General features: G+C 36.0%; 1 protein-coding gene across 1 annotated transcript in view; it reads left to right on the top strand.

The window, feature by feature from the left end:
- Positions 1-12,088, top strand: part of EIF3E (eukaryotic translation initiation factor 3 subunit E) — a 51,657-nt gene that overhangs the window by 35,921 nt on the left and 3,648 nt on the right. The window contains exon 10 of the mRNA XM_012443267.2: positions 343-452. Within this exon, the coding sequence (XP_012298690.1) occupies positions 343-452 (110 nt within the window). The remainder of the gene's footprint in view (positions 1-342; positions 453-12,088) is intronic.

The raw sequence follows: 12,088 nt of genomic DNA, 5'->3' as shown, positions 1-12,088 counted from the left end.
GGCTTTAGTTCATTTATAACTTTTAAATAGTTGGAAAAGATTATGCTATCTGCAGAGCATTTATGTAGAATAATGGATAGTACCAAACTTTGTTGTCAGAAGGCTACTTTTTTAAAGTTATCAGTGGAACAAGAAAACATAGCAGTTTTTAGGTCTTTATTTTGTGGCATTCTTTTACTACTTATTTAAATCATTAAAGATTTGAAAACAGTATTCTAGAAAGTGCTGTGGTATAGAACTCATGATATTAGAATGGAAAAATCAAGCAGACAAAATATTTGATTCAAGTTTCAGGCAATTGCTTGTCAGCATCATTAATTTTTGTTGTATTTGTACATATAGGTGCTTGTGAATGACTTCTTCTTGGTGGCTTGTCTTGAAGATTTCATTGAAAATGCCCGTCTTTTCATATTTGAGACTTTTTGTCGGATCCACCAATGTATCAGCATTAAGTAAGAACACCGTGATTTGATTTATATTTTCCACTTTGAAATTCCTGGAAATTTCCATTTATTGTGTATTTACACTTAATAGAATTCCAGTTAATTGGATTTTTATTTCCCTTTGCTTTCAGAAGAACAATGAAACAATTTGATAATTTATTTAAAAACCTAACTTTTGCTACAGGCTCAGATATTTTTAGCTTGTATGTGTATGGCATTTTTCAGAGTACTAAGTTGAAGGCTTGTCAGTTACCTTCTTGAAGTGTAAATACTATTGTACCTTTACATGAGAAAAGTGAAGTAAACATTTCTAAAATGGTTTTCAACAACAGTTCAAAGAAGGAGATAACCATTAAATCAGAAATTCTGCTGAAAGACCACTACATTTGGTAGACCTTTCCATTTAGTTTGTATTATTTAATTACATATTTGAATTCTCATAAACTACTATTACATCTTAATATGTTGAAAGATGGAAAAATTATGGTGAATTTTAGTTGTAATTTCCTCTGTTCTGTGAGAAAATTATTGGGAAAAAATTGTGAAATGTACATAACCTATTAGAAATAAATCGTACACATTAGAGTTTTAAAAATAACTAGTACCCTGTGGGCACAGAGGAAGTCACAGAAATGTTTAAAAACCTACTACTTTAATGTTTGCCTCTGAGGAATAGCGCATAGAACAAATTCTTTTTCTTTAATGCCATTCGTTTTCGCTTATCCATACTTGGCTGGCCTAATTTTAGCGGGTTGTCCATTGAAGTGGTTCTCCAGAGTTAGAAGGATAGTATAATCATGGGATTTTTCCTGTGGGAATTGAATCCTTGCCTTCAATTTTATTAGCACTTTACTATAGCTTGCAGGATTTTTTAAACCTGATTCTCTTACAAATTATGTGAAAATTCCTGATACTAATGTTGGTTGTGAAATAAAGAGATATAGGTGCATCATATGTGGGGCTCTGGTGGACAGTGGGTAACTGAATTCTTGGATTGTTGTTTGTTTTTAAGGTTTGTAATTAGAACTTATGAAAGAGGGATATTAGTATTTTGGTTTCCCTTATGGAATTTTCTCCATTTCTCATTATAATATGGTCATAAAAAGGAGTTTTTTGGTCCAGAACTGATTTAGTTACCAACCCTGTTGTGGGCCTTTTGAAAGCTGACTCTTTTTTTTTTTTTTTTTTTTTTATCTTTAGTACCTAACATACTAACTTTGTAGCACCTAATATGCTTTGTACAGTATAGTGTGAGGATACAACATAAATATTTAAGTAAATTTCTTCTGCTCTTTGTATTAGTGAACTTGGCATTTTTGTCCATAATAATGCTTTTCTACTTTGGTATTTACTTCCAAGGTACTATCAGTAAGATTTTTTCTGGCTGTTTTCTTTTAGCTCTGCAACCATGGATTCATTGTTTTCTTTCTTGGGATTTAGTTTATTATCTTTTATCAGTAAAATAGATTAAGTATGTGTCCTCCTTACTGAAGAGAGATGGGCAGCTCAAAGAAGTTAATAGAGTAGGAATGTTTCTGTATACTTTTATGTGGCATTACCTAAGAATTTTTCAGTTTTTTTTTTTTGGTGTAGATTTTTATTATTTCCTTGATCACTATAGTTTTCTGCTAGACAAAAATCTACAAAACATTTTCAGACTAAAATTCTAGTGGCTTTCCAGAGTCCAAAAATACATTTTTTCTAATAGTAGCGTTTTCTTTCACTTCAGTTCTTCGATTGTTTTCAATGTTTTATTAAGATGATTAAGAATACATAGATCAATAATGTATGTTTTTCTTTTTCTTTCTTTCTTCTTTTTTTTTTTTTTTGGAGGCATAGTCCTACACTGTTGCCTAGGCTAGAGTACAGTGGTGCAAACTCTGCCTCCCGGGTTCAAGAGATTGTCATGCCTCAGCCTCCCAAGAAGCTGGGATTATAGGCATGTGCCACCATGCCCAGCTAATTTTTGTATTTTTATTAAAGATGGGGATTCACCATGTTGTCCAGTCTGGTCTCAAACTCCTGGCCTCAAGTGATCCACCTGCCTTGGCGTCCCAGAGTGCTGGGATTACAGGCATGAGCCACTTGTGCCCAGCGTTTTTTCAAATACTGTGGTAGAATTTTCAATCTGAAAGAAATCTTAGGGATCTTCTAATCCAACAACACAGTTACTTTTCAGTAGAATTTTCTGTAGTGATGGAAATGTTTTATATCTGAAAATGTATTTATATGTGTTCAGTATGGTATACTTGTATACTTTAAAGGTGGCTCACATTTCAAGATCTTGAAGCATATCTTCCAAATTTCCGTGTGTGTGTGGCAGTAGGACTTATTTTCAAATGCCGTATCATGTATATGAATATATGTATTTATGTATATATATAAGCCGATCAAAGCAGAGCTCATTCACCTTGCCTATTCTATAGCTCTGTTCAGCTTTTCTCCTGCCTACTAGGACACCTCTTTGGAACACAGTTTTACAAAACACTGACTCAGAACAACTGCATTGTTATGTAGCCAGAAAACTTAAGGCTCAAGGACAGTAAGGTGCTTAGGTCTTGATAGAGCCTGGACTAATAAGTATCTGACATTCATTGGACTGTACCTCATTATAAATTCTTTTTTGTTTTTTGAGACAGAGTCTTGCTTTGTCATCCAGGTTGGAGTGTGGTGGCGCAATCTCTGCTCACTGCAACATCCACCTCCCAGATTCAACTGATTCTCCTGCCTCAGCCTCCTGAGTAGCTGAAATTACAAGCGTCCACAACCACACCTGGCTAATTTTTATATTTTTTTATTAGAGACGGGGTTTTTACCACGTTGGCCAGGCTGGTCTTGAACTCCTGATCTCAGTGATCCGCCCGCCTCGGCCTCCCAAAGTGCTGGGATTGTAGTGGTGAGCCACTGTGCCTGGCCTATATATTCTTTTATATTGTGAACAATTTATATTTTTAGAAATGTCAGGTTTAGATTAATTTGTCATTTAGTGTATCAGTTGAGCCAGAGGATAAGGATGAAAACACTAAGTCAGTTTAACTCTATGTTTCAGAATCTCTGTAGAATTTGTTTTACGAACTCCTTGTAGCCACCCTAACCCTTTGAATCAGATTTACTGAGTAGACTATGCTATGATTTGCAGCAGGGCTGCTGTGCTGTATCTTGAGGGTGGTTATTCTGAAGCACAGCCAGAATCAAAAACCACTGCATTAGGTCACCTTTTTTTTTTTTTTTTTTTTTTTTAAGATGGGGTTTCACCATGATGGCCAGGCTGGTCTTCAACTCCTGACCGCAGGTGATCCACCCACTTTGGCCTCCCAAAGTGCTAGGATTACAGGCATGAGCCACCACGCCCGGCTAGGTCACCAATTTTTAAGGTATGTAATTACAGCCTGCTAAAATGAGTGAAAAAAAAATCAGTAATTTAATACCTTTGTTGTAAAATGAATTAAGAAGGTAAGCTTCTTTGTGTTTTTAAAGATGCTTTAATGGGTTAGAAAGACGGTGGCTGGAAATAATAAGTATTTATGTTGGTACTTGATAAATACAGCTAACATTTTAATTTGGACTCCAAGGATTTGAAATCTACAATAATGACTAACAAGATCTCAAAATTACCTTTAAACAATACATAGGAAAAAAAGTACTTGTTCTCTGATCCCGAGGTTTTAAACCTAGCTGTACATTGAAATCATCTGGAGAAGTAAAACAATGAGAATTTAAGCTTAAAAATAATAGATTTCCTGGTTTCATTCCAGACTTTCTAACTCAAAATCTTTGGGATATAGACTTGAGAATCTGAGATTAAACCTCAGGCGATTCTTTTGCAGTCAGCCTTGGGAAATCATTGCTGTAAATTAGTGATTTTGTAGTACTGACAACACATTAGAATCAAATTGGAAACTCATTGCATACTCAAGTAATAAAAAATACTGGATGACTGAGCCTAACGGTTAAAAAGCAAAAACATTTTCTGGAGGGAGACCCCAGTGACTGTGTTTTTAAAAAGATCCCCTAAGGGATTTCGATGCAAGATCTGGCTTTTAAAAAATAAAAAAAAGTTACACTGTTTATTTTGAGATGATTTGTATCAGTGGTAAGAAATAATAAAGAGACCCCCCTGTGTTCTTTACTCAGTCTCTCCCATTAGTAACATCTTGCAAAACCACAGTAAGATATAGCAACCAGGATGTTGATGTTGATACATTCAAGATATAGAACATTTCTATCACAAGGATCCTTCAAGCTGCTCTTTTATAGTGGTTTTCCCTTCCCTGCCATCTTCTCCTTAATTTCTGGCAAACACTCATTTGTTCTCCAATTCTATATTTTTATTACTTTAAGAATATGCAAAACATTTTCTAAAAGTTAGTGTTAGCTTCCTAAATGGCAAATATGGTATGTATCATGATTAAGGTATAATTAATTAATAGCAACCTAACTAGTAGTATAGCTCTCCAAAGAAAACATTACAGATGTTCGAGAGAGAGATCCAAGATGGCTGATCACTAGCAGCTCGGGATTGTAGCTCCCAGTGAAAGAGCAGAGAACGAGAGGACGCCACACTTCCAGATGACTTTTTGTTGCTCACGGACCAGGAGATTCCCAGCAGAGGAGCCCCACGGGTCGCCAGCGCGACTCTTATGGCCGGCGCAGCGGTTTTGCTGGCACCTCGGCGTGGCGGTTCTTGGTGCAGAGTAAGCAGGACTGGATCCCGTTTTGGCCAATGTTTGGAGCTCCGGGAAGGCAGAGTTGCCTATTCAGCTGATTGAAGGACGAACTCAAGAAGGGAGCCAGACGGGAGATTCCCAGGCAGAAAAGCACCATCAATCTTAACACTGCTGCTTTGGCTGGCACAGTGGATTGGTCAGATTTCGGTGCTGGGAATCAACAAGTTGGACATCCACACAGAGACCTAATTAGAAAGTCGGTAATTACAAAGACGACAGATGGATAAATTTATAATGAAGGGAAGAAACCAGCCTAAAAAGGCAGAGAATACTCAAAATCAGAACACCTCTCCCTCTACAGGGGATCACAGTTCCTCATCAGCAATGTAACAAGACCTGATGGAGAACGAGTGTGTTCCATTAACAGAAGTAGGCTTCAAAAGGTGAATGATAAGAAACTTATGTGAATTAAAAGAACTCGTTCTAACCCAATGCAAAGAAACTAAGAACTTTGAAAAAAGGTTTGACGAAATGCTAACGAGAATAGACAATTTAGAGAGGAATATAAGTGAATTAATAGAGCTGAAAAACACAATACAAGAACTTCGCGAAGTATACACAAGTTTTAACGGTCGAATTGATCAAGCAGAAGAAAGGATATCAGAGGTCAAAGACCAACTTAATGAAATAAAACGAGAAGACAAGATTAGAGAAAAAAGGATAAAAAGGAATGAGCAAAGTCTCCAGGAAATATGGGACTATGTGAAAATACCTAACCTACGTTTGATAGGTGTACCTGAATGTGACAAAGAGAATGAATCCAAGTTGGAAAATACTCTTCAGGATATTATTCAGGAAAACTTTCCCAACTTAGTAAGGCAGGACAATATTCAACTCCAGGAAATACAGAGAACACCACAAAGATATTCCTCAAGAAGACCAGCCCCAAGGCACATAATTGTCAGATTCATTAGTGTTGAAATGAAGGAGAAAATACTAAGGGCAGCCAGAGAGAAAGGTCAGGTTACCCACAAAGGGAAGCCTATCAGACTTAATAGCAGATCTCTCAGCAGAAACCCTATAAGCCAGAAAAGAGTGGGGGCCAATATTCAACATCCTTAAAGAAAAGAACTTTCAACCCAGAATTTCATATCCAGCCAAACTAAGCTTTACAAGCGAAGGAAAAATAAAATCTTTTGTGAACAAGCAAGTACTTAGAGATTTCACCACCACCAGGCCTGCTTTACAAGAGCTTCTGAAAGAAGCACTACACATATAAAGGAACAACCAGTATCAGCCTTTCCAAAAATATATCAAAAAGTAAAGAGCATCAACTTAATGAAGAATTTACATCAACTAATGGGCAAAACAGCCAGCTAGCATCAAATGGCAGTATTAAACTCATATATATTATTCCAACTGGATAAAAAGCCAGAACCCATCGGTATGCTGCATCCAGACCCATCTCACATGCAACGATACACAAAGCCTCAAAACAAAGGGATGGAGGAAGATTTACCAAACAAACGGAGAGCAAAAATAAATAAAAAGCAGGAGTTGCAATTCTCATCTCTGATAAAATACACTTTAAAGCAACAAAGATCAAAAGAGGCAAAGAAGGATATTACATAATGGTAAAAGGATCAATGCAACAAGAAGAGCTAACCATACTAAATATATACGCAATATTAGACAGATCAACGATACAGAAAATTAACAAGGATATCCAGGACTTGAACTCAGACCCAGAACAAGTAAACTTAATAAACATTTATAGAACTCTCCACTTCAAATACACAAAACATACATTCTTATCAGTACCACATCACACCTATTCCAAAAGTGACTACATAATTGGAAGTAAATCACTCCTCAGTAATTGCATAGCATTTCATAGGTTTAAATGAATTATTGGTTGGCTGCTTGTTTGTTATTTTCTTCCCTTATTCCTTCCTGTCTCCATTGTTAAGCATAATTATTGGCATAAAAGAAGTTTTCAATACCCATTTCTAGACTGCATTCTAGCCTGGGCAATAAAGCAATACTCCCGTTCTCTCTCCCTCTTTCTCCTTTTTTCTTCCTCTCCTTCATCCTTTTTTTTTCTTTTTCTCTTTCTTTCTTCCTTAAAAAAAAAAAAAGCCAACTGTAGTAGCCAGACAGCTTTCACTATAACATAAAACCAGATACAAGTAATGAAGAAATTCCCTTTTGCTTCATTTCCCAACATGCTGTCTTCACATTAGTAGATTTTGTGTGCACTTTCTCCTCTCCACTGGTAGCATTATGACTTTTTCTTTTCCACAAAAAAAAAAAAGAAAATATTTGTAATTTTGGGAAATTTTAAAATTTTATATTTGAAATCAAACATTATTGAAAATATGTCCATATCATTCTCTAGTCACTCTGCTTTGAAGAGCAATGAGAAGAAAATTAGATAGGTTCAGTGAATCCTGATAATTCTCTAAATGGAATATCTTTAAGCCCCAAACTAGACTTTTTACACTGAATACTAACTGTCGCAAATTATTCCATTCACTCATTTATGCTGGCTTATTTTTACCTCTAGTAAAAGTTATTTGATGCTTTTGTCTTTTGGGGGATAGGGCGAGGGGAAGGCTATGTCTCAGCTTTTTTTTCTTCCACCAAAGGACACATTTCAAATGCTGAAAATAGTATTATAAAACCCATAATTGATTATAAACAACTTCATTTGTAATTTAGAACATTCTCTGTTAATAGATTTCCTGACTAAATGCCTGTAAGCACATGTGATAATCATAGCTTTATAAAAATGCATATTGATTGTTTTTATATAAGCCTATAGATATGTAGGATAAGTTACAAATCTGTTTACCATAAAGTATGCAACATCTGTCAAAAAAGATTACTGTGGTGGGGTTTAATTTAGTATAGCTGAATAGTTTTATCAGCTATGGTATGTGTCTGAAATTTAAAAGCTATTGTTCTAAAATAATTCTTGGACAAGTTTTCAATTGTAGATAAAAACAAAGTATGGAAGTAATATTTTGAATGTATATGATAAACATGTTGGAGCATACGTTAATATAATTTCCCAGTGGGGCTTACTTTAAGTTTTGAAGTTATTCTACTTTGCTTATTTTATTAAGTTACATTTTAGATCTTAATATTTATTACCACATAATAATTTATATTTAGAATTACTTACTGATAGTTGGGAGAAATAGAAAGTTGTGTTTCCAGATGGAGATAAACAGTTTCAAAGGCCATTATCATTGCATTTTTGCATTATCAATAAGGTTTAGTTAATTATAAGATTATAAAGAGATGTTGGGAAGTTCAGTGAGAATTTTCAGTTGTCACATAAGGATTTAGCATTTCTCAGTTTCCTCCTGTTTTCTTTGTCCTGTTTCCTCCCAATTATAAAATTAAACAGTTTGCACTTAACACTTAATCTTTAATTAGTTGTCTTTAATTAGAAAAGATTTGGATTACTTTTCTTTGGATATGCTGAATAGTTGGCCAACAGTCTTCAGTAAAAACTAGACCAGGCCGGGCGTAGTGGCTCAAGCCTGTAATCCCAGCACTTTGGGAGGCCGAGGCGGGTGGATCACGAGGTCAAGAGATCGAGACCATCCTGGTCAACATGGTGAAACCCCGTCTCTACTAAAAATACAAAAAGTTAGCTGGGCACAGTGGTGCATGCCTGTAATCCCAGCTACTCAGGAGGCTGAGGCAGGAGAATTGCCTGAACCCAGGAGGCGGAGGTTGCGGTGAGCCGAGATCGCGCCATTGCACTCCAGCCTGGGTAATGAGCGAAACTCCGTCTCAAAAAAAAACAAAAAAAAAAAAACTAGACCAGTGGTTCCTATATCCTAATTGTTAAATCAGCAGTATTTTGAAATAAAAATAAATTGTGCCTATCATATAAAATTTGGAAAGCCAGGTTATTCAAAGAGGTAATTAATAAGACAGATGAAATATAGATTCCTCAGATCCTTATTTTTCCAAGTCTTTGTTAAGATGAGAGGGTGAGGGAGGATGGTGGCTATGGGACGGTTCAGAAAAGGAAGACCATTTAAACGATTAGGCAGTGAAAAACTGACAGAAAATCTAGAGTTGAATCAGTTCCCTAAATCAAGACATGTATCTGTGTCCTTAAGTGGGATCTCTGGTATTTTTTACTTCCTGAAACCAAAAATTATTTCATTTTGTGCTAGAAACATGAACATGTTTAATTAAATTGAACTGAGAATGATTTTTTTTTTTTTTTTTTTTTGGCTTTGGCTTTTGAAGGAGCCCTTAAGAATTCTGTGCATATCTTATTTAACATACTCGATATTGTGTTTTTTGTGTGTCAGTTGAGCAGGAGAGCTACTTAGGTTAAAGATATTTATAAGGGATTTACAGAACATATTTAAATATCTACCTTAAGCTGCCTACAGACAAGGTTGAGATTTTTAGTGTAATCTAAATAATCTAGAAATCTTGGCATTCAAAATCTGGATTGAACTAGATATTTTTCTCAGAAATTCTGCATTTTGTTGGATTTTGTCTTTTATAGTTTATTGATAAATTGAATTATATTCAGTGACATGAGGTAAGCATTTTTGTCTTTTTTTTTTTAATTGGTTTTTTAATTTTTTTTTCCCCCTAGCCACTAGACCACCAGGGGGACAACTTTTTATCTTTTAAGTTTTGATAGAATATTACACTTTTATTTTAAAATCTGTACTATTCTGTATAAAATTGCTAGATTGGAAAAGCATTGTAGATTTTGATTATTTCTATTAGTCATTTTTTTGCTTTTTGTTTTTCTTTGCTTTTTGTAGAGACAGGGTCTTGCTATGTTGCCCAGGCTGGTCTCAAATTCCCTGGCTCAAGCAATACTCCTGCCTTGGCCTGCTAAAGGGCTGGGATTACAGGTCTATTAAACACTTAGTTTCTTTTACTTTGCATATTTTCATGTTACTTAAACAAACTAGACTAGTTCCACATTCTTTAATTCAGAGTGATAATCAATAGCTTAGATAAACTGAGATGCCATAAATAATATACTAGTATTCCTTGGGCCTTATTTCAGGTTTTTCTTTGACTTGATTCACTAAGTAAAGATCAACAAATAAATGATCAACAAGCACAGTGCAAACAGATCCACAAAGTATGGATGTACAGAAAGAGGGAAGATAGAGAATTCTAGTTGGAGTTATTACGTAAGATGGAATTTTCTTTTCTTGTCTTTTTTTTTTTTTTTTCTTCTGGAAACAGAGTTTCACTCTTGTCACCCAGGCTAGAGTGCAATGGCATGATCTTGACTCACCGCAACCTCTACTTCCCCGGTTCAAGCGATTCTCCTGCCTCAGCCCCCCTAGTAGCTGGGATTACAGATATGCGCTACCACATCCAGCTAATTTTGTATTTTTTAGTAGAGACAGGGTTTCTGCATGTTGGTCAGGCTGGTCTCGAACTGCCGACCTCAGGTGATCCACCTGCCTTGGCCTCCCAAAGTGCTGGGATTGCAGGCATGAGCCACTGAGCCTGGCCTGCTTTTTATTTTTTATAAAGACACAGGATCTTGTTGATCTTGTTCTGTCACCCAGGCTGGAGTGCAGTGGTATAGTCATAACTTACTGCAGTCTCAAACTGCTGGGCTCAAATGATACACCTTGGCCTTTCGAGTATCTGGGAGTATAGGTGCAAGCCACCAAGCGTGTGTGTGTGTATGTGTCTCTATGCGTACGTGTGCACAGAATCTCACTGTGTTGCTCAGACTGGTCTCAAACTTCTGGCCTCAGCCTCCTAAAGTATTGGGATTATAGGTGTGAGCCACACATCCAGCCTAGAATGGAATTTTCATTCTACTGTCTTAAAAATCTAAGAGTAAATATCATTTCCTTAGGTAAGCTGTTCCCAAATCTCCAGCTTAGAACTGGTAGACCTTTTTGGATCTCACATAGATAGTTCCTTCCACTTTTCCTTTTTTTTTTTTTTTGAGATGGGGTCTCACTTTGTTGCCCATGCTGGAGTGCAGTGATGCCATCTCAGCTCACTGTAACCTCTGCCTCCCAAGATCAAGTGATGTTTAAGTCAAGATCCTCTTGACTTAAACTCCATAAAGGCTGGCAACAGAGAATATTTTATCAACAGCATGTAACACAGTTTATATTTTGTTGAATGACTGTTAGCAAAGGAAAAGGATTGGTTTGGTTTGGCTGGCATATTTATGAAAGAGAATAATGGGAACTTGGAAAGTTAAAAGTGTTGAAAGGAATTTGGGAGTAAACTGGGTATAATAGTACCCCTTATCCAAGGGGTATGTTCCAAGACCCCCAAAGGATACTTAAAACCACAGATAGTACCAAACCCAATACATACTGGGTTTTTCCCTGTGCATACATACCTATGATAAAGTTTAATTTATAAGTTGAGCATAGTAAGAGATTAACAACAATAACTAATAATAAATAGAACAATTATAACAATATGCCAGCATCACTACTCTTGTAATTTAGGGCCATTATTAAGTAAAATAATGGTTCCTTGAACACAAGCACTATGATATCAGGACACTTAATCTGTTAGCTGGGATAGCTACTATATAACTGATGGGTGGGTAGTGTATACAGCGTGGATATGCTGGACAAAACGATGATTCAAGTCCTGGGTGAGACAGAGAAGGACAGCACAAGGTGTCATCATACTACCCAGAACAGTGTACAATTTAAAGCTTAACAATTGTTTATTTCTGGAGTTTTCTATTTAATATTTTCAGACTGGGAATGACTGTTGATAACAGAAACCAAGGAAAGTGGAACTACAGATAAGTGGGAACTACTATAGTTGGGTTGTAGAACTAACCTGGTAGCTATGTAAGATAGACTGAAGAGACTCAAGAGGTAAAGTAGTTAGAAGACTAAGAAATAGTAATGGAGCCTGAGCTAGGGTAATGACTAGAATAGGAATCAATCAGACAGTAAAAATTTATTGTCTTCTGTGTAC

Source organism: Aotus nancymaae, unplaced genomic scaffold (assembly GCF_030222135.1).
Source record: "Aotus nancymaae isolate 86718 unplaced genomic scaffold, 86718_ANA_hifiasm-v0.15.2.pri h1tg000036l, whole genome shotgun sequence".
In the NCBI taxonomy this organism is placed as follows: Eukaryota; Metazoa; Chordata; class Mammalia; order Primates; family Aotidae; genus Aotus; species Aotus nancymaae.
The sequence above is the reverse complement of the archived record's forward strand: the minus strand, read 5'-3'. Positions and strand labels throughout refer to the sequence as shown.